Source organism: Labeo rohita, chromosome 8 (assembly GCF_022985175.1).
Source record: "Labeo rohita strain BAU-BD-2019 chromosome 8, IGBB_LRoh.1.0, whole genome shotgun sequence".
NCBI classification, from domain to species: domain Eukaryota; kingdom Metazoa; phylum Chordata; class Actinopteri; order Cypriniformes; family Cyprinidae; genus Labeo; species Labeo rohita.
This window is the reverse complement of record NC_066876.1, coordinates 8,957,126-8,977,152: the sequence shown is the minus strand read 5'-3', so window position 1 is coordinate 8,977,152 and position 20,027 is coordinate 8,957,126. Positions and strand designations below refer to the sequence as shown.

The 20,027-nt window shown below is 36.1% G+C and overlaps 1 protein-coding gene across 2 annotated transcripts; it reads left to right on the top strand.

Moving 5' to 3' along the window:
- The first annotated feature begins 61 nt into the window (after positions 1-61).
- got1l1 (glutamic-oxaloacetic transaminase 1 like 1) lies at positions 62-16,808 on the top strand. 2 transcript variants are annotated; one of them, XM_051116270.1, is made up of 9 exons: positions 62-250; positions 1,558-1,739; positions 5,063-5,186; positions 7,007-7,224; positions 8,094-8,244; positions 8,350-8,509; positions 13,619-13,761; positions 13,885-13,949; positions 16,585-16,808. In XM_051116270.1, exons 1-9 carry the CDS (start codon positions 94-96, stop codon positions 16,585-16,587), a joined length of 1,203 nt encoding a protein of 400 aa, XP_050972227.1. In that variant the 5' UTR covers positions 62-93; the 3' UTR covers positions 16,588-16,808. The 2 variants fall into 2 exon arrangements, with proteins under 2 accessions (XP_050972227.1, XP_050972226.1); XM_051116269.1 differs by lacking the exon at positions 16,585-16,808 and having other exon boundaries at positions 13,885-16,113.
- Positions 16,809-20,027: the final 3,219 nt, after the last annotated feature.

Below are 20,027 nucleotides of genomic sequence, written 5' to 3'. Positions count from 1 at the left end.
GTTTATGTGAGCTGTTGCTAGGAAACAGTCACGCATCTAAGCAACAGACAGTAAACAAACGCTTGCACGTTGTCATTGACGGAGAGGTGCAGAATGACTCGTGTTTACAGTGAAAAGAAGTTAATGCACCAGCACAAGATGTCCGCTCGCTCTGTGTTTGATGGCGCCGTGTTTGTGTCATCCGAAAGGAAGCTTCTAGAGGATTTCAAGCGAGACTCGCACCCTGATAAAGTGAATCTGGCAGGGAGGGGTGAGTGATTTTACTGCCTCTGCCCCACACTGGACACGGACTACCGCCTGTAATGATTATGGTCATATAAAAAAAACCTATGAAATCAAAATTGAATTTTAGCTTGTGCATTAGACTCTTAAGGTCATTTACATGCTAATGTACTCATAAAATATCAGAAATATGGAAAAAGATCACACACTGAAGACCACACTTTTTTTGGCAAAAAAAAAAAAAAATTCTGTTCTCAAAGAATCTTTGAAAATGTGGGATAGATGGATAAAAAATCTCCTAAATCTTGTCAATGTTTAATACAATTTTGATCATATTAATCTAAATATTAAAATAACAGTTTTCACAAAAATATTATTTTATTTTATTTTTAAATTAATAAAAAGTGACAGTAAAGACATTCATTTTCATTTAAGATTTCCATTTCAAATAAATAAAATAATAAATAAATGTATTATTGTTGAAAATAATTTTGATGCTTAATATTTTTTGTGGAAACAGTCATACTTTTTTTTTTAATAAAAAGTTATAGTAAAGATATTTATAATGTTAAAAAAATATATATTTACATTTCAAATAAATTGCCAATTTTGTTTTTCATCAATAATCCTGGCTTAAATAAATACATACATACAAAAACATACATACAGAAAATTATGTATATATATGTAGATAGATAGATAGATAGATAATTATTATTATTATTATTATTAGCAATGATGAAAACAATTTGATTTTTTTGTGTAAATCATTTTTTTAAAGATATCTATAATGTTACAAAAATAAAATAAAATTAAATAATAATAAATATTAATAATAAATAATGTTGAAAAGTATTTTGATGCTTAATATTTTTGTGGAAACTGTTGTACTTTTTATTATTAATGAAATGTGATAGTAAGACATTTATAATGTTAAAAAGATTTGAATCCTGGCAGAAATAAATAAATAAATAAATAATCTTATTATTACTGTTTAAAACAATTTTGATGCTGAATATTATATTGAAGACTGCCATTTTTCATGTTATTTTTTTAATAAAAGTGACATTAAAGGCATTTATAATGTTACAAATGATTTCCATTTCAAATAAATTATGTGAATCCTGGCAAAAATAAAAAATAAAAATGTGACACTATGTGACACTGAAGACTGGAGTAATGATGCTGAAAATTCAGATTTGCATCACAGGAATAAATTTGATATTAAAAAATATTCAAATAGAAAATTACTTTAATCATTCCAAACCTTTGACTGTTGACTAATGCACACATTACACTGCCTGTTTTTAATCAAATGTACATATCTTTCTGTAGAGTATGTTGGAGAGCACGGACACACCACATGGCTTCCTCTTGTACGAAAAATCAAGCAGCAAATTGCCACAGACCCGACTCTAACCCCAGAGTACCCACCCATCCTTGGGATCCCAGAATTCACCAAGAGGGCAACTGAACTTGCACTAGGCAAAGATAGCCCCGCCATTGTGGAAAGCAGGGTAATGTCCTTTTAATTATTTTCAGTAACCGACGTCACACTGTAGAACATCTTCCAATAAAACATAATCCCACAATTTGAAAGCCTCATCAACAGTGACTCGCAAGCTGAATACACTGATAGCGCACAGGAGGCTCTGTACATACCCACTGTGTAGTTTGTTTGTAGATGGTATAAAGCCGGTCGCCTTCAGCGCTATCTGGAAATGTCAGTACAAGCTGTAAACCGCATATAGCTTTTCATTATTGAACTATGGAGATGATGTGACGCAAATGGATTAGTCATCCACGTCAGAAATTAGAGATACTGCTGCTGAATAGAAACTAACCTCCACTGATTACTTTACTGTTATTAAACTGATTAACACTTGAGTGTTAGTATTCCAGTTAAGACAATTAAATTAAGACATTTCACTCGACCTTTTTCAGCTAGATGGAACAAGAAAATCCATATGATTTAAATGAGGAATACAGAGTGATGATTTCCTACTAGGCGTCATGTGTACCCCAGGGGGTACTTAAGGTTGTTAAACCTATAAACCAGAAATTGCAACTTCTGGTTTCTTTTACAAATAAATCTGACATTTGGTCTTTGTCAAAGAAAGTTTCTCAGAACTGTTCAAACTTGTGAGAGACAAACAAGCTCAGGTGTCTTATTATGGCGAGTCTGTTTTTCACACGCAGTCAGAATTGGGCGTCACAGCAAATGAGCCCACGAATTCAGATGTTTGAGTAGAGTTTATTTTGAAGGCAACTTCCAAAACATTGTATATTTGATTAATAAAATGCATGATTTGCAGTACATTTAAACATTTGTTAATTACTCTGTCATTAATTATTCACCCTCATATCGTGCCAACCCCATAAGACATTCGTTAATCTTCAGAACACAAATTAAGATATTTTTGATGAAATCTGAGAGCTTTCTGACCCTGCAACATAACTGACATGTTCAAGGTCTGAAATTTAGAGTAGACGTCACAGTTATGTCACTTGCAGCTGTGCATGCATAGTGGTTGCAGTAAAACATTGGTAACAAGTGGAGAGAAGCGGGAAAAATCCACAGAATAAGAGAGAAAATGTATTGTGCCTTTGGATGTCAGAATTGGAATGCAAATCATTTTTATAGAATACCATTGTCAAAACCGCCATTTAAAGCTAAACACAGTAGTTTAAACAGACAATGGGTGAAACCTGCTATGATTACTCTACTTTTAAAGCATAAATTTGATTTAAACAGTAGGTCTACATAATATTCACATATGCAGTTCATAGGGGACATATTATATTAGCTCTACAGTTACAGCATGAAATACTATTTAAAGCTATAACATTTTACATTAACCTATTTTATTCCATATATCCTGACTTTTTTTCTTGCAAGCGCAAGTTTATATCTTGTATTTTGGACTTTAGAACTTAATTTAATTCAATAATAGCAGTTTTTTTTTTATTCCATGGTTTCCATTGACTACCACTTGAAGTGATTGACTATCATTTTCTGCAACCAGATACTTTTTGTGTGCAAAGAAAACAAAAACAATCAACGACTTTACACTTCCCTGTCAGTCTTTGACGTGCATTCACGACAGTACCATGCATGGCGCAGGAGCCGCCATTCTGACATTGTTGAATAAAGTCGTTGTTTTTGTTTTCTTTGCACACAAAAAGTATTTTCATAGCTTCATTAAATTGCAGTTGAACCACTGATGTCACATGGACTATTTTAACAATGTCTTTACTACCTTTCTGGGCCATGAACATGGTAGTTGCATTTCTGTCTATACAGAAATCTCTTGAATTTCATCAGAATTTCATCTTAATTTGTGTTCTGAAGATTAATGAAGGTCTTACGGGTTTGGAATGACATAAGAGTGAATAAATAATGACAGAATTTTCATTTTTGTGTGATCTATGGCCTAGTTCACACTGTCAGTTTACTTACAGGTGTGAGTCTCGAAATGTCCTGTTCACGTAGCAGCTTACAGTCGCTTTTCAAATAGTGTCTGTATGAACGTGCAACAGGAATCAAGCCTGTATTCCTTACCAGTAACCACAACAACACAGACCAAAGCCATCAAAGATGGCGACGCCCGTAAAAATGAAAGTATTACCGGATTCTGACATGCCATAAATCCAACCTTGCCATGAGTTCATCCATCACATCATCATTAACCGACAGCAGCTCTGGTGGAGATTGGATATAAAACTTTCAGATGACACACAGCTCATTTCTTCGTCAGTGTAAGTTACCAAAACCACAAATTAAAGCACATGACAGACAACTAGTTGTCCAGTCCTGTTCCGTTCACACAGCGCGAGTGTTCCAAGAATGCGGTTGTGAGTCCTGAAAATTTACGGGTGTGAGTTCGGTTATAGAATACATTTGTCACACCCGTAAGTAACTGTACTGTGTGTGAACGTAACCCTATTAAGGACTCAAATACAGTATTGACAGCCGTATTCTGCTGCTGTGTGAATGTGGCCTATGTCTTTCAACTGTAGATTTTGCCAATCACATTAGCATTTTTTCCCTTTTAGTAATGTGTTAGGGACTGTTCACAAATATGCATTTTGGTATTTACTACACTGCTTTTTCTGTGTTTTTGAAAACAATGTTAAACATTTGACCATTGTGCAATAGTGTCTCGCACATGATACAGCATTCTAAAAATACAGTACTCAAGTACAATCATGACAAAATTTGAATAGTTTTAGCATATTAATTTATATGACAATATTAGTGCATTTGTTTTTTTACGGGTCAGATCTGCTACGAAAACTGCTGCTGCAGAGCAAGTATGGAAAATTTGCTTTGTGCATGTACAGCTACAACAGAAATCATGTTGCAGGTCTAGACAGGTGGAGCTGGGGTAGGTGGAGGGATTCAGAGAAACTGCACTGCAGCTTATAGCGAACACTGAACCAGACTATTTATCAGCTTGTGGCTTGTAGTAAATGATGTGGTTGCCAGCAGAATGCCGCCAAAGCACCTGCCATCTAGAGTTTTATGACTGAACTATATATTCTAACTTAAAGGGATAGTTCACACAAAAATGACAATTCTGATATTAATTACTCATCCTCATGTTGTTCCAAACCTGTAAGACCTTCATTCATCTTTGGAAGACAAATTAAGATATTTCTGACCCTGGGGTGTATTATGTATAATATTAACACATTTCTGGTTTGGTGTTAATTAAAAGGTATTTGAGTCTTGCTGAGGGGGTGAATAAGACATAAAAAGGAATTGGGAAATACTGATGTTGTTAGATTTTGTTTCCAAATGACCAGCTTAGATGAAATGTGTTTGGAAATGCGGTAGGTGTTCGGCGTCCAAACAGTTGGATGTACTGGAGCAATGCGTCTGGGTGCTGAATTACTGAGATCCTGCTACTGTTCAGGCTCTTCCTGGAGTGGACCCATCCTGCTCTCCTCTCCCTGTGATGGTCTGTACAAAATGTGCACATGCCAAGCAGAGATTGTTCTGTTCTGTAGAAATTAGATTGTAACCTTCAAGGGCCGGTTGCACCAGCTTTGTGTCAGTTACAACTTATCTTAGTTTTGACATAAAGGGGCACTAAGCTACAACTTTTACTCTACAAAATATTTTTGCATGGTACTATTAAACGTAGATGAAACATAGTCATCTCAAAAGGGAGAAATGGTTGCAATAAAATAGCAGAATGACTGAATTGCATCAATAAGCTCTTGTTTTACCTGACTGGCTTCAGGCCTTTACACATATATGATAATGTTGACATTTACACTCATTTACCTTTTAAGAAAAAACATTATGTGAATAAATTACTTTGTTAGACCTAAAAAGTGTGCCTTTGTGTGCATCGATCTGAGTTATGCATGTCAAATAAAATCAATTATGATAAATGTATCATAATTTTTGTATCAGTCTTTATTTACTGATCCTCTGTCAGTGAAACAGTGAAAGCCCGTTTCCTCCACTGAACTGCAGTGAGATCGGGTTGGAATTTGGAGATATAAACTCGCAAATCTTACTTTTTTTCCTCAGACTTGTGAGATATAATATATATATAATAATATATAAGATATATTGCGTGATATAAAGTCAGAATTGCAAGATGTAAACTTGAGATATAAACTTGTGATTCTAAGAAAAAAAGTCACAATTGTGAGATATAAACGATATTGCAAGTTTATGTCTAGCAATTCTGACTTTATAACTGCAATTATGATTTTATATCTCGCAATTCCAATCCGATTTCACAACATTTCATACATTTTTGACATGGTAGCAAATTTATATGACCTCACTCATATGAATACATCCGATTTATAAAAAAAATTAATAAAAAAATAAAAAAACTGAGAACACACCTTACTTTACCCCTAAAAAAATTACAATTGCGAGTTTATATCACGCAGTTCTGACTCAGAACTGTGAGATATAAACTCAGTTTTCTCAACTGTGTGTTATAAAGTCAGAACTGCAAGATATAAACTCAATTCTGAGAAAAAAAAAGTCATCTTGTCTTAATTCTGCAAGATATAAACAATTCTGAGATATAAACAATATTGTTGTGAGATATAAACAATATTGTTTATGTCACACAATTCAGACTTTATAACTTGCAATTACGAGTTTATATATTAAAAAAGTCAGATTTGCGAGTTTATATCTCACAATTCCAACTACGTAAATATGAATTCATCTGACTTGTAAAAAAAAAAAAAAAAAAAAAAAACATACGTATTTCAGGACAAATTTGTAGGATAAAGTACCATAAGGACCATACTCTACTTCACCCCAAACTTAACTGTCACAGAAAACATACAAAATAGTACGAGTGTGCTCGTACAATTACAAACTAGCCACCTCGTAAAATATGTACAAATTGGCCATGGGATAGCGTTGGCAATTCTGAGAAAAAAGTCAGAATTGCGAGTTTGTATTACCTAGATTGTATTGTCTTGTAGAACTGTGAGATGTAAACTCGCAATTGCAAGAAAAAAGTCAATCATTAAAATGTCACAATTACCTTTTTTTATTTATTCAGTGACGGAATCTAGCTTCCATGCATTTTAGATACAGTTTATGAATGTTATTTACATACAAAAATACCTTTTATGTTTGACTTTACATTCCATTTTTAATTACAAAATTTCAAAGGCCTGGTGCAACCTTAGCTAGTATTTTTAGACCAAACCTAAATATATGAACCTTACAAATATTCGAGTTTTGAATATGCCGTTGTAACACAGGTGTTAATTTCTCTATTGTTTCTTGAAGACTCACTGGTAGGCACCTTTAAGGCAGCAGGGATTGAGGATGTGCAATATTATCGATACTGGGATGCTGAATCCAATGGAGTGTGTGTGGAAAACATGGTGCATGACTTGGAGAACGCTCCGGAACGATGTGTGGTCGTCCTGTTTGCTTCAGGCCACTGTCCCACTGGTGCTGAACTTTCCCAAGAGGACTGGAAACGTGTGGCTGAAGTCATGCTGGTATGGTCACACAATGAAACAAGAAATTGAGCTTAAAAATTGACATCTTTCCTGATCGAGTAGAGTAAGAGAGCTCAATAATTTACAGCGTTCATTATCATGTGTGTAATGCTAGTTAGACCCTTCAGGGCAAGATCAAACATGTTTCAGCTTCACTAAACATCTCACCATGAAGATGAGAGACTGAAGTTTGTAAACACTCTCTTTCATGTTTTCCTATCCATAATTCATAGTCTCTATTCATGCTTGGGAAAACAAGTAAACAAATGGTTATGGTTAATAAATGCTTTCAGAAAAAAAAAAAAATGGTACAAAGTACAAAGGGGCTTTTTTTGACTGCAGAAAAAAATATTCCATGTTTTTTTTTTTTTTTTTTTTATCACTTATGGAGCAACACATTTGTTGGAAGATAAATCATAGTGATGTGCTTTGTTTAAAAATCTTATAAATGTATGGAACTATATTTGATCATTTTAATGCTTCTCATTTGCTATAACATTTTAAATAAATAAATCAAATTAGCGCATAATCAACTTTGCATTGCTGCGTCAAGGACCAGCCAAATTTCCACATACATCGTGAAAGGCGGATGTTTAGGAAAGTGCCATCTAATGATTTAGAAGAGAACAAAATCAAATTTGCCTATTACCCTGGTGTGCTATTAGCCCTGTTGAACCCTAATACTAGTCTGACCATTAATGGCTTTGATCCCAGCACAATTAGTTTATATATAGCATAGTTCAAGCTTTTATAACAAATAGCCACAGAGTGGATGAGTAGCATTTGAAAATAAAATGGTTCCTTGAATCAAGCACATGTTATGCATTAGTCAGTCTTCCAATGCCATTCTGTCTCTTTCTCTTGACTAGAAGCGCCAGTTATTTCCATTCTTCTTGATGTCTGCCCAAGGCTTATGCAGTGGTTCTCTTGAGCAAGACGCCTGGCCTGTTCGCCACTGTGTGTCTTTGGGGCTCGAACTTCTCTGCGCTCAATCTTTTTCTCACAACTTTGGGCTTTATGGTGTGTTTGCCATTTGTAACTGGACTATAGTTTAGATATTACTTCAGAAACATGTTTAAATGGGATTTACTCATGTTAAGCTGGAATTGCATTGGATATTGACAGGTGAGAGAGTGGGGCATCTGCTCTGCGTGTTAAAGCAGAACCTGCTGGGTGTACGATCTCAAGCTGAGAAACTTGTTCTGATGCTTTGGTCCTGCCCACCGATGGAAGGAGCAAGGGTTGTTGCCACTGCATTAAGCAATCCTGCCCATCTTGTTGAGTGGTAAGACATATGCTCTTCATTTATGCTTTTTGACATGATTAAAATGCTTATATATTGTCTGTACTGTACGTTCTTTGCATGTCACCTCTGCTATATCTTGTTCCTAGTACAGCTTTCTAACAAACCTGGCAATTTCATGAACCTTTTAATTGAGAATTTTATTTATTCGTTTAAAGAAATTCTGTACCTAATATATACAGTAGTGACCTCACAAATAATTTGGATACTTAAATCACACATTTCAGGACTCAATGCTAAGGTTTTTTTCTTGTGGCCCAGTCGGGCCAGTGGTTCAAATTTTTACTTGCCCATTTTTGAAACGCAGAGAAAATGCTAGTGTAGACAGGGCCGAGACGTTAAAACGCTGTTTTAAAAAGAAAATGCACTAGTGTAAACAGGGCCTCATTCTTTGCCAGCAGGTGGCGCTTATGGAATAACAGTGATATAATGTTTCTTTGGTTAAGGCTGTAAACAACCCTGGTGAAAAAACCAGCACATGCTAGTAGCTATGTTTTGATGCTGGGATGCTGGTTAGGTTTGTTTTGATGCTGGTTTAAGCTGGTCTATGCTGGTCCTTAGCTGGTTTATGCTGGTCCTTTGCTGGTTAATGCTGGTCCTTGACCAGCAACATGACCAGCATGAACCAGCAAAGGACCAGCATAGACCAGGAAAGGACCAGCTTAAACCAGCATCAAAACATACCTAACCCAGCATGTTTTTTTCACCAGGGAAAGCAGCGCCGTGCTTATGAACGCTAGTTTAAATGCACTATACAGTGCCAAATTAAAAGAAAACACTGTGTAAACTTTTCTTAAAACAGTCAGTTCCCCTCAGAGGTACATTCATATAAACCCCCGTTTCAATATTTAGGATAATATTTCCAATATTTCTCGCATTGTTAACCATGATCTTGCTCTGCCTACTACAGTATTTTTTCCTCTTTGCGTTATTCTTCAGCATATCTGGGCTCTGTTTACGGATGTTTAAAGAGTTCGCAATATTTCCACACACATGACATTTTGAAAAATGGTTGTATGCAGTTGTAAGCAGAGATCAAATGAAATATGTCCGATCGATCGGTGCATCTGTACTTCGCTGTATAAATTATATACAGATTACTCATTATAAAAGCTACAAAGTTAATTGTCAAAACGAGTATTCTGACATACTTTTGTAGTCTATTTGTCCGTCAGAGACACGTCTTTTAAATTAACTTTTTAAATTATAATTTTAAAAGGCTTTAAAAAAAATGTGCAAATGATAAACTTTTGTGAAGATGGGGCAGTGGCCCGATCGGGCCAGTGACAAATTCGTCAGCTTTCCCCAGTGCTAGTCTTGCTGGCCCTGGGCGATCGGGCACTCCTTACTGTTGAGTCCTGCACTTAAAGAATTAGTTCCGTCCTAAATTAAAATTTCCTGATAATTTACTCACCCTCATATCATCTAAGATCTTCACGTCTTTATTTCTTCAGTAGAAAAGAAAGGGTTTTGAGGAAAGCTTTCCAGAACTTTTTCTCCATATAGTGGACTTCTATGGGGATCAGCAAGTTGAAGGTCCAAATTGCAGTTTCAATGCAGTTTCAAAGGGCTCTACAAGATCCCAGATGAGGAATAAGGGTCTTACCTAAAGAAACGATCTGTGATTTTCAAAAAAAAAAAAAAATGTATATACTTTTTAACCACAAATGCTTATCTTGCACTAGCTCTGTGATCTCTCTGCATCTGCGACGTCACATTTCTTAATCACGTTGGAAAAGTCACACATGGTTAGTTCTTTGTCTGTGTACTCCAGTTCAAAAAGGTAGGCTTAGACAAAAAAAAAACAAAAACAAAACAAAAAAAAAACCTAGTTGTTTTACCTTTTTTTTTTTGGTTGATTTTCAAAACACTGGGTCGGCACTTCCACCTACATCACCTGTTACCTTTCCAACATGACTAAGTAATGTGTGAAGTTGAGGATTTGTGGTTAAAAAGTATATAAACTGATATTTTTTTAGAAAATTACCAATCGCTTATTCCTCGGATGGAATCGAGGCCCTTTGAAGCTGGAGCCCTTTTGAAGCTGCATTGAAACTTCAATCCATTAATCCCAGTTGAAGTCCACTATGTACATATAAATTCACTGCTGTGAAGGTGATTTTTAGTGGATGTATGCAGTTAGTTCTCCTCAAGATCACACAAGTATCCTAACAGAGTAAGATTGGGTATCAATTATATTAAATGTATGACCACTACCGTTTGACAACCAGAAAGTATTACACTACTTTCTGTTACAACCTCAATTTCAGATAAGTTGGGACGTGTCATGAAATGCCATAAAATCAAGAATATGTTATCTGGTTATTCTCTTTAACCTTTAACTGCCTAAAGTACAAAGGAAAAAAATCTGGCCAACTTTTAATTTTATTTTGTAAATATAAACAATTTTTTATTTTCTTGGCTGCAACACACTCCAAAAAAGTTGGAACAGAGGCAAAATAAAAATAAAAAATAGGCTATAGAATATCCTAATTAAATTGTTTGGAAACAGTTCACAATAAGCAGGTGAAATGGAAATAGGTGAGGATATTATGTTTGGGTATAAAAGGAGCATTTCAGTCTTTGTAAGCGAAGTTGGATCATGTCTCATCACTTTGTGACAAATTTCATGACAAAAGAGTCAAACAAATAAAAACAAATCACATTTCTCAATAGAAAATCACAAAGAAATGATGTCTTTCACCATCTAACACGCATAATATTGTGAAAAGATTCAGGGAATCTGGAGAAATGTCAGTCTGTGTAGGGCAAGGCAAGACACCTCAGGTAAATGTGGATGACCTTTGAGCCCTCAGATGGCATTGGATTAGAAACCGTCATGCTGCTGTGTTAAATATAGCCACATGGGCTCAGAAACTGCTGTCAGCTGCATCAATAAATGCAACTTGAATTTCTGTAGAAAACTATAGGCCTACATCAATTCTATGCAGTGATGCCATGGGCTTCTCTGGGCCAGAGCTTATCTCAAAGTCAAAAAGATAATGGAAATGTGTGCTGTGGTCAGACAAATTCACATTTCAGTTTGTTTCTGGGAAAAATGGACATCGGGTTCTCAGTACCAAAGACCAAAGGGACCATCCAGACTTTCATATGCGACAGATGCAAATGCAAATGACCGCCATGGTATGGGGGTGCAGCAGAGCAATGGCACTGGTGACTGGAATATGTGCAAATGTACCATGGAGGCATGTGTTGGTATTGTTCAGACACATACACTGTCCCAGCTTTTTTGGAGTGTGTTGCAGCCATGAAAATCAAAATTTGTTTATATTTACAAAATAAGAAAATTGGCTAGTGAAAACACTGGATTTTTTTTGTACTTTAGTCAGTTAAATAAAGGTTAAAGAGAACAGACAAACAGATAACATATTCTTGGTTTAATGGCATTTCACAAAACGCCCCAACTTTTCTGGAATTGGGGTTGTAGTTTTAAACAGTTCGTATCTGAGTCCCTCAAGGCTCAATTCTTGTGCCACTCTTGTTTAGCCCGTATATGCTGCCACTAAGTCAAATAATGAGAAAGAACCAAATTGCCCATCACAGCTATGCTGATGATACCTAGATTTACCTAGCCTTATCGGCCAATGACTACAGCCCCACTGACTCCCACTGCCAATGCATTGATAAAATTAACAGTTGGATGTGCCAGAACTTCCTTCAGTTAAACAAGGAAAAAACTGAAGTCAGTCATTGCATTTGGAAGCAAAGAGGAAGTTCTCAAGGTGAATGCATACCTTGACTCTAGGGGTCAAACAACTAAAAATCAAGTCAGGAATCTTGGTGTGATTCTGGAGTCAGACCTTAGTTTCAGTAGTCATGTCAAAGCAGTAACTACTATCATCTCAAAACGTTGCAAGAATTAGATGTTTTGTTTCCACTTAAGACTTGGAGAAACTTGTCCATGCCTTTATCACAAGCAGGGTGGACTATTGTAATGAAGACCATTAGACAGCTGCAGCTCATCCAGAACGCTGCTGCCAGGATTCTGACTAGAACCAGAAAATCTGAGCATTTCACACCAGTTCTCAAGTCCCTACACTGGCTTCCAGCTATATTTAGAATTGATTTTGAAGCATTTTTACTCATTTATAAATCACTCAATGGCCTAGGACCTAAATACATTGCAGATATGCTCACTGAATATAAACCTAACAGACCACTCAGATCATTAGGATCGAGTCAGTTAGAAATACCAAGGGTTCACATAAAACAAGGGGAATCCGCTTTTAGCTATTATGCCGCCCGCAGTTGGAATCAGCTTCCAGAAGAGATCAAATGTGCTAAAACATTAGCTACATTTAAATCTAGACTCAAAACTCATCTGTCTGGCTGTGCATTTACTGAATGAGCACTGTGCTACATCCAAACTGATTGCATTATGCAAATTTATTTCAAATCATTTTTTAAATCAAGTTTTTAAATTCTTTGTTTTATTGTTGTGATTATTGTTTTTATGATTATTATACTTTCTTTTTTTGTGATTGTTTTTATTATTGTTTTTATGATTATTCTACTTCCTTTTATGTAAAGCACTTTGAATTACCTTTGTGTATGAAATGTGCTATATAAATAAATTTGCCTTGCGTTGCCTTGCCTTTATAAGTTAAAACTCATCTTTCTGTGAAATGATTTGCTGATGGTTTCTTTAATTTTCTCTACCATTTGAATTGACATTTCGTCATATAATGCAAAGGCATTCATACACTGTAAGAGTGGCTTAAGTATACAAACACGTTTTATGTGTATGTGGCCATGAAAAGACAAAACCCTTACAAACCTCTACTTTATTAGAACATCTGATTGTCACAGTCTCTTTACATCATAGCTGCCTGAACAGATTAGTTAGTTCTTGACCATCAGCACTTCAGTTAAGCTGAATGTTCTAATGCAATGGGAAATCAATTGCCCCTGAAATTGCCATTGGAAATTAAGAACATTTCGATCTGAAGGTGATTATGATTTTAGGATTAACAAGTGTCCAAGGCTTTCTATTCTTTATGCAAAAACTATGCTGAAATTAAAACCTGCTCGTTTTATTATTCAGCAAGTGAGTCTGAAGTTTTTTCTCAGGCAGGAGAGTGTGAAGGCCATCGCTGAGCGCTGCATGCTAATACGAGAGCGTCTGCGTGAGAGACTGAGGCTCTTGGGTGGTCCATGGCATTGGGATCACATCATAAAACCTGGAGGGTTTTACTGCTGTTTTGGATTCAATAGTGAGTGATGCATTATACATGCATGCATGTTCAACGCTTACATTACAAAGGGGAGCTCAATACTACAGTATGCATTTAAATGTATGATTGAAACATTATAAATAATCAATTTCTTGTTCTCAGCTCAGCAGGTTGAGTTTCTGGTTCAGAAGAAACATATCTACTTGTTACCCAACGGGTGTCTGAATGTGAGTGCCATTAACAGCCGTAACCTAGATTATGTTGCTGAATCCATACATCAAGCTTTAAGCTCTTAACTCTAATCTCACTTCACGCTGAAACTTCAGCTCTTCATCTGTAGTATAGCTTTCATCAGCTGTGCATTGAGAATGTCTGTCTTTGAATCATGTACATTTCAAATATATTGAAATGGACTGTTAACTTTCTTAGGCTTAACTTGTAAAGCAGACAGAGCTGCAATCTACTTTACTGGTTTCCCATTTTCCAATTATTAGTTGTTTTGTTTGTTGTGGTTTATTTATAGGACAGACTGTTTTTGTTAGGGCAGAAAGAAGTAACTCCCCAGAAAGAAAAGTACATGTGTATATCACCCACAGTGTGATGCCACTTAATAAGCAACATTCTCACATTTCTCTCTCATAGAGTGTTCATTACCATATTCACATATCAGTATCCAAAACATGTAATGACATGTTCTAAACTGAAAGATATCTTTTTTTTTTTAAACCAACTGTTGTTTATTTATTTTCCAGTTTTTGAAGATGAGACAAAACGCATAAATATACAGTGCCTTGCAAAAGTATTCATACCCCCCCTTTTTTTCTCCCACATTTTGTTATGATGCAGCCTTATGTTAAACTGCTTTTAAATTAATTGATTAATTTTTTTGTTTTTTTACATCAATCTACAAGCTATAAACCATAATGAGAAAGCACAAAACAGAGTTGTGACAACTTTGCTAATTTATTAAATATAAAACACTCAAAAAAAAAAAGATACATTGCATAAGTATTCATACCCGTGAGGCAGTACTTAATTGAAACACCTTCACCAAGTCTTTTTGGATATGATGCGAAGTTTTGCGCATCTGCATTTGGCAATTATCTGCTATTCTTCTCCTCACCTCTTTACCTCTCAAGCTCTGTCAGCTTGGATGGGGCCTGGCAGACTTTTTTAGTTTTTTTCAGAAATGTTTGATTGTGTTCAAGCCCAGACTGTGGCTTGGCCACTCAAGGACATTCACAGAGTTGTCAATAAGCCACTCTTGCTGTGTGCTTTGTTGGTCATTGTCTTGTTCGAAGGTGAACCTTCTGCCCTGTCTGACGCTGAAAAAAAGCCCCACAGCATGAGGCTGCTACGATTACACTTAACTGTTGGAATGGTACTCTGCAGGTGATGAGCAGTGCCTGGCTTCCTCCATACATAATGCTTGGAATTGAGGTTCATCAGACCAGAGAATCTTGTTTCTCACAATCTGAGAGTTCTTTAGGTGCTATGTTGCAAATTCCAAGTGGGTTTTCATGTATCTTCACTGAGGAGAGGATTGAGTTTGGCCACATCACCATAAAGCTTAGATCAGTGGAGTGTTACAGTGATGTTTGTCCTTCTGTAGGTTTCTCCCATGTGCATATATGATCATGGAACTCAACTTAAGTGACCACCAGCATCTTGGTCACCAGTCTAACCAAGGTCCTTCTCCATCAACTGTTCAGTTTGGCCAGGAGGCCAGCTCTAGGAGGAGTCCTAATTGTTCCAAACATCTTCCCGTATGGATAACGTCTCTGAGCTCTACAGGCAGTTCTTTAGACCTCAGGGCTTGGTTTTGCTCTATGCATTTTCAACTGTTAGACCTTTTATTAAGAGGTGTGTGCCTTTCCAAAACATACTCATTTAAATGAATTTGCCTCAGGTTAACGTCACTTTAAGTGTAGTAACATCTATAAGCAAAATGAGTGCTCCTGAGCTCAATTTCAAGTGTTCCAGAAAAGGGTATCAATACTTATGCAGTGGAATAATTTCAGTTTTTTTATTTCCAGTAAATTTGCAAAGTTGTTACAAACCTATTTTGTGCTTTGTCATTATGGTGTATGAGTAGACTGATGGGGGGGAAAAGGTAATTTTAAGCATTTTAACATAAAGCTGCAACACAAAACGTTAAAAAAAAAATGAAGGGGTATGAATACTTTTGCAAGGCACTATACATATATATATATATATATATATATATATATAGGGTTCCTCCTATCAGTCGGAATGTAAAGGGTTAACAAACCTGTACTTACAGTTGCATGAACATGACCATTTCCCTTCTGTAGCACTACTGGGTAATAAAAGTAAATAGCCTGTTTTATTCTTGTATAATAAAAAAAAAATGCCCAAGATGCTAATAAAAGTGTCCAATGTCCTTGAAAAGTGGTTAGTGTCCACAGTGTACAGACAGTTACCATGTTATTTCTTATTATTGTTCTGTAAAATTGAAAACAACATGGGCACAACCCAGGAAAAGCTGTTTTAGAGGCTATATCTAGGTGACAAATCGTGACAGAACAAGATGACTTCAACATTAAAAGTGACAGACAATCTATTGTACTCTAAGACAAAACTGCAACAAAGACAGAATTGATCAAAACAAATCCAACCAGGAAAAACACTTACACAAGTTCACTTACACTTACCCCTTCTGGATTTCAAAACATTTAACATTAATGAAAGGATATTACCTGAGCCATTTGAACTACATGTTTTAAGATATCAATACGCCTTTGTGCCTTCCTACGCCCATTAGTCGGGTCTAATAGTCTCTTACCTTTAATAGTCTCGTGCGTTTGTTCTCCACTGATAATTTACTGCTTTCTTTGTAAGTGACAGCAAGGACAGCGAGCCGCCCACACAGTGACAGTTCAATACAATCCAAATACATCTGGCGAAGCCCAACAATCACTGCGGTTCTGACAGACATTTCCTCCATATAAGTTTTACTTTTCTCGGTTGATGACTCACAGATCTTGACAAGTGAAAACGAATCTTTTTCTGGTTAACCATATGATTAGCATTCAAAATCCAGTGTGAGAATCATAAGTGCTTTGGTTTCCTGACTCAAAAACTCTTTTGTTCTAATATTTCACATTATACCATACAGTTTATTGTGATGTTTAATTTTAATTGGCTGAACGGTGCTTCAAGAGTTCTACAGTTCAGCAGCACTGGGATTTTGCGGTGAGCGATCTGTGCTTTGAGTGAACTGAGGTAAACAGACCTCAGTCAGGGTAGACGCCATATTGAATTTTAAGTAAGTGAAAACAAGGCCCTTACTATGGCATAAGCTGTATGAAGAGCAAATCATTTCCAAAGATCTTTTTATGGAGTTTTTGTGTACTGAAAGTGTTTTGAAAAGATATTTCTTTAGCTGTCTGTTGAGCAACAGTACTGTTGAACACAAACTTGTTCTTTTTATTCCTGAAAATAAAAATAAACTAAAACCATAATAAACAACTAACTAAAATAACTACAATTTAAATGCAAAATACAAAAATATTAAGGGAACTCTGGGTATTAAGACTTTAATGGTTTAATATAATGATGTCTCTTACTAAAATATGTAGTAGATTTAAGTCATTTAAAAAATCCACATCATTTTATACATATTTTGGACTATGGGGAGTGGCATTATTTCGATGACGTGAAATGGTGGCACTCAGTGAGCTACAGGCACTATTTGTTGCTATTTTTAATTAAAAATATTATTAATTTAAAATAAAATACAGATATGATGCTACATTGTGCGACTTTTGGTTGTATTTTTTTAGCCAAAGGTCAACAACAGAAGCGATGCAAGTCTTCACTGCTTTCCTAGCAATAAGAAAAGGAGAAAAAAATGTGAAGATGCCTGTGGACGAATAAAACTTCCTAAAGACTCTCCACTTTAGCCCTGATGCCTTTGAGGCTTTTTGTAGACCACAGCTACTGAAAGAGCTTACAAACGATGTAAACATGCTAGGGTTGCACGATAAATCGCATGCGATTGTCAGGCGCATTTAGACAGTAAAGCCGGTTCTGTGATTAGTAGTAAATCTCCATCATATGCGTTCAGCTGGAGCAGCAATTAATACACAGAGCTGTAAATCACTGACAAGCTATGCCAAATCGTATCCATAATCGAATGTGATTTTACTACTAATTAAAGAACCGGCTTTACTGACTAAACACGCATGCGATTTATCGTGCAGCCCTAAAACACGCTAGCGCTTGTCATTACACCACACCCACTGAAAGAGTTTCTCAGAGCAGATTTCACTCAATATCCGGGTGCATTTAGACTCTCTGTGGGGAAAACCAATGGTACAGCATTTGGTTTAAGCTTGCACATATATCCATCGCCACCTGTAAGCTCTGTCAGTAGCTGTGGTCATCCTATCAGTATTTTATTTTCTGAGTGGTAAAAATAGCATAGCTCACCGAGTGCAACCATTCTCCAAAATCAACATAATGGCGCCCCCCCATAGTCCAAAATATGCATATAACGATGTGGATTTTTTAAACAATGTAAATCTTTCATGGGTTTTCTACTACATACTTCAGTAAGAGACATAATTTACGTTATTAAGCCATACAAGTCTCAATACCTAGGGTTCCCTTATACCCAGACAACACAAAGAAACATATTTTTAATGAATGCTGAGAGATTTCTGTCCCTCCTGGATATGTGGATCAACCGGTCTATTCATACGGATGAAGTTTTTATGAACATTTTTAAGCATCAAAGTTTTGAATGCATGGGCTGTCAGTGAAGGGCCAAAAATCGTAAATTCTAGTGTGAAGGCACACGACTAACCATCAGTTTGTCTCACACGTAAAGAAAGATATAGCTCGACATAGTCTTATACCATGCAGAATTGACACGCTACATGTAAACGATTTTCTTTGTTGTATTTTCCTCTCAAAATAACGGAGTTATTCAGCTTTTAAAGGGTTCATCACATGCCCATTTTCCACTAGTTGATATGATTCTTTATGGTCTTAATGAAATACCTTGCCAAAATTATCTCTGCTAAAATCATCTCATTCTGGTCAAGGCTGCTTTAAATGCAAACGAGCACTCACCCCCCCCCAATCACTCAATCTGAGATATTCTTGTCTAATTTACACCCCTGCTCTGGCATCGAAACGAAGAGGGCGGACCGTTACACCTGATCTGAGGTAAAACACTCATGTCAATCAACTATTGTGGGAGTGGCCTCTTAGGCTAGGTTTAGGTGTAGGGTAGGTGTAGGGCGATAGAAAATACGGTTTGTACAGTATAAAAACCATTACGCCTATGGAATGTCCCCATAAAACATGTAAACACAACATGTGTGTGTGTGTGTGTGTGTGTGTGTGTGTGTGTGTGTGTGTGTGTGTGAAAATATGAAGAGTTCAGATGCAAAAGCCTCTAAATCCATCTGATGTTTTTCTTTAAAATTAGCATTTCTTTCTGGCTACTTTGTGTAGGTTTCTATGTAAGTACTGGTATTTCTGATTGGGCTGAGGCTGGAATTTAGCGAGTCTGAAGTAAAAGTATTTGATGGATGTATAATATGTGTCAGGAGCATTCACTCACTATCATTATCTCATTTTTGACCAAGATGGCTTTTAGCTGGTTTTGCATCTGAACTCTTCATATTCAGATGTAACCCCCTTTGTAATAGTTAACATTTTGTTAACGACTAAGTAATTAAGTAATTGTAATTTCATTAAACATTTTTTTCTCAGTATAACAGATTACACATAGATTTATTTTGTATAACTCCATTACATATAACCAGTTACTTCCCAACACTGCTGCAAAGCAATGTCAAACAAGCACAATCTCAAGCTATCTGACTTTCAGCAGTATGTTAAGAAAAGATACCCAATCGTGCACGACTTTATGTTGACAAAAACTGGTCTTAAATTAAATTCAACAACTTGAAATATCATGAACGTCTCTTCTGCCTTTCTTTTCTGATTTGTCAATCTATAATAAGTTTGAAATGAACCCAATCATAAATCGATAAGATGGTCAACAAAATGTGATGGAAGATGGAACGGCCACTACCCTAACCTTGAGCCGAAGGACTTAGGAATGTCAATCATTGTTTCTCCAGGCTGAGATATGAGTTTGGATCATCACGGTCAGGTACTTAGAAGATCACAAAAACACTCTACCATCATGGAGGAGTGCTCTTTGAAAACCAGACAGAAATATCTACACATTTCAACCTTTGTTTCCATGTCTCGAGCACAGGAGAAAGTGGAGAGATAATACGCTTTTGTCATGAGTGGTTTAT

Coding starts and splice junctions, on each gene's coding strand:
- got1l1 (XM_051116269.1), top strand. CDS start 94: ATGACTCGTGTTTACAGTGAAAAGAAGTTAATGCACCAGCACAAGATG. Junction 8,510..13,618: donor CCTGCCCATCTTGTTGAGTG/GTAAGACATATG, acceptor GTTTTTTCTCAG/GCAGGAGAGTGTGAAGGCCA. Junction 13,762..13,884: donor CTGCTGTTTTGGATTCAATA/GTGAGTGATGCA, acceptor TCTTGTTCTCAG/CTCAGCAGGTTGAGTTTCTG.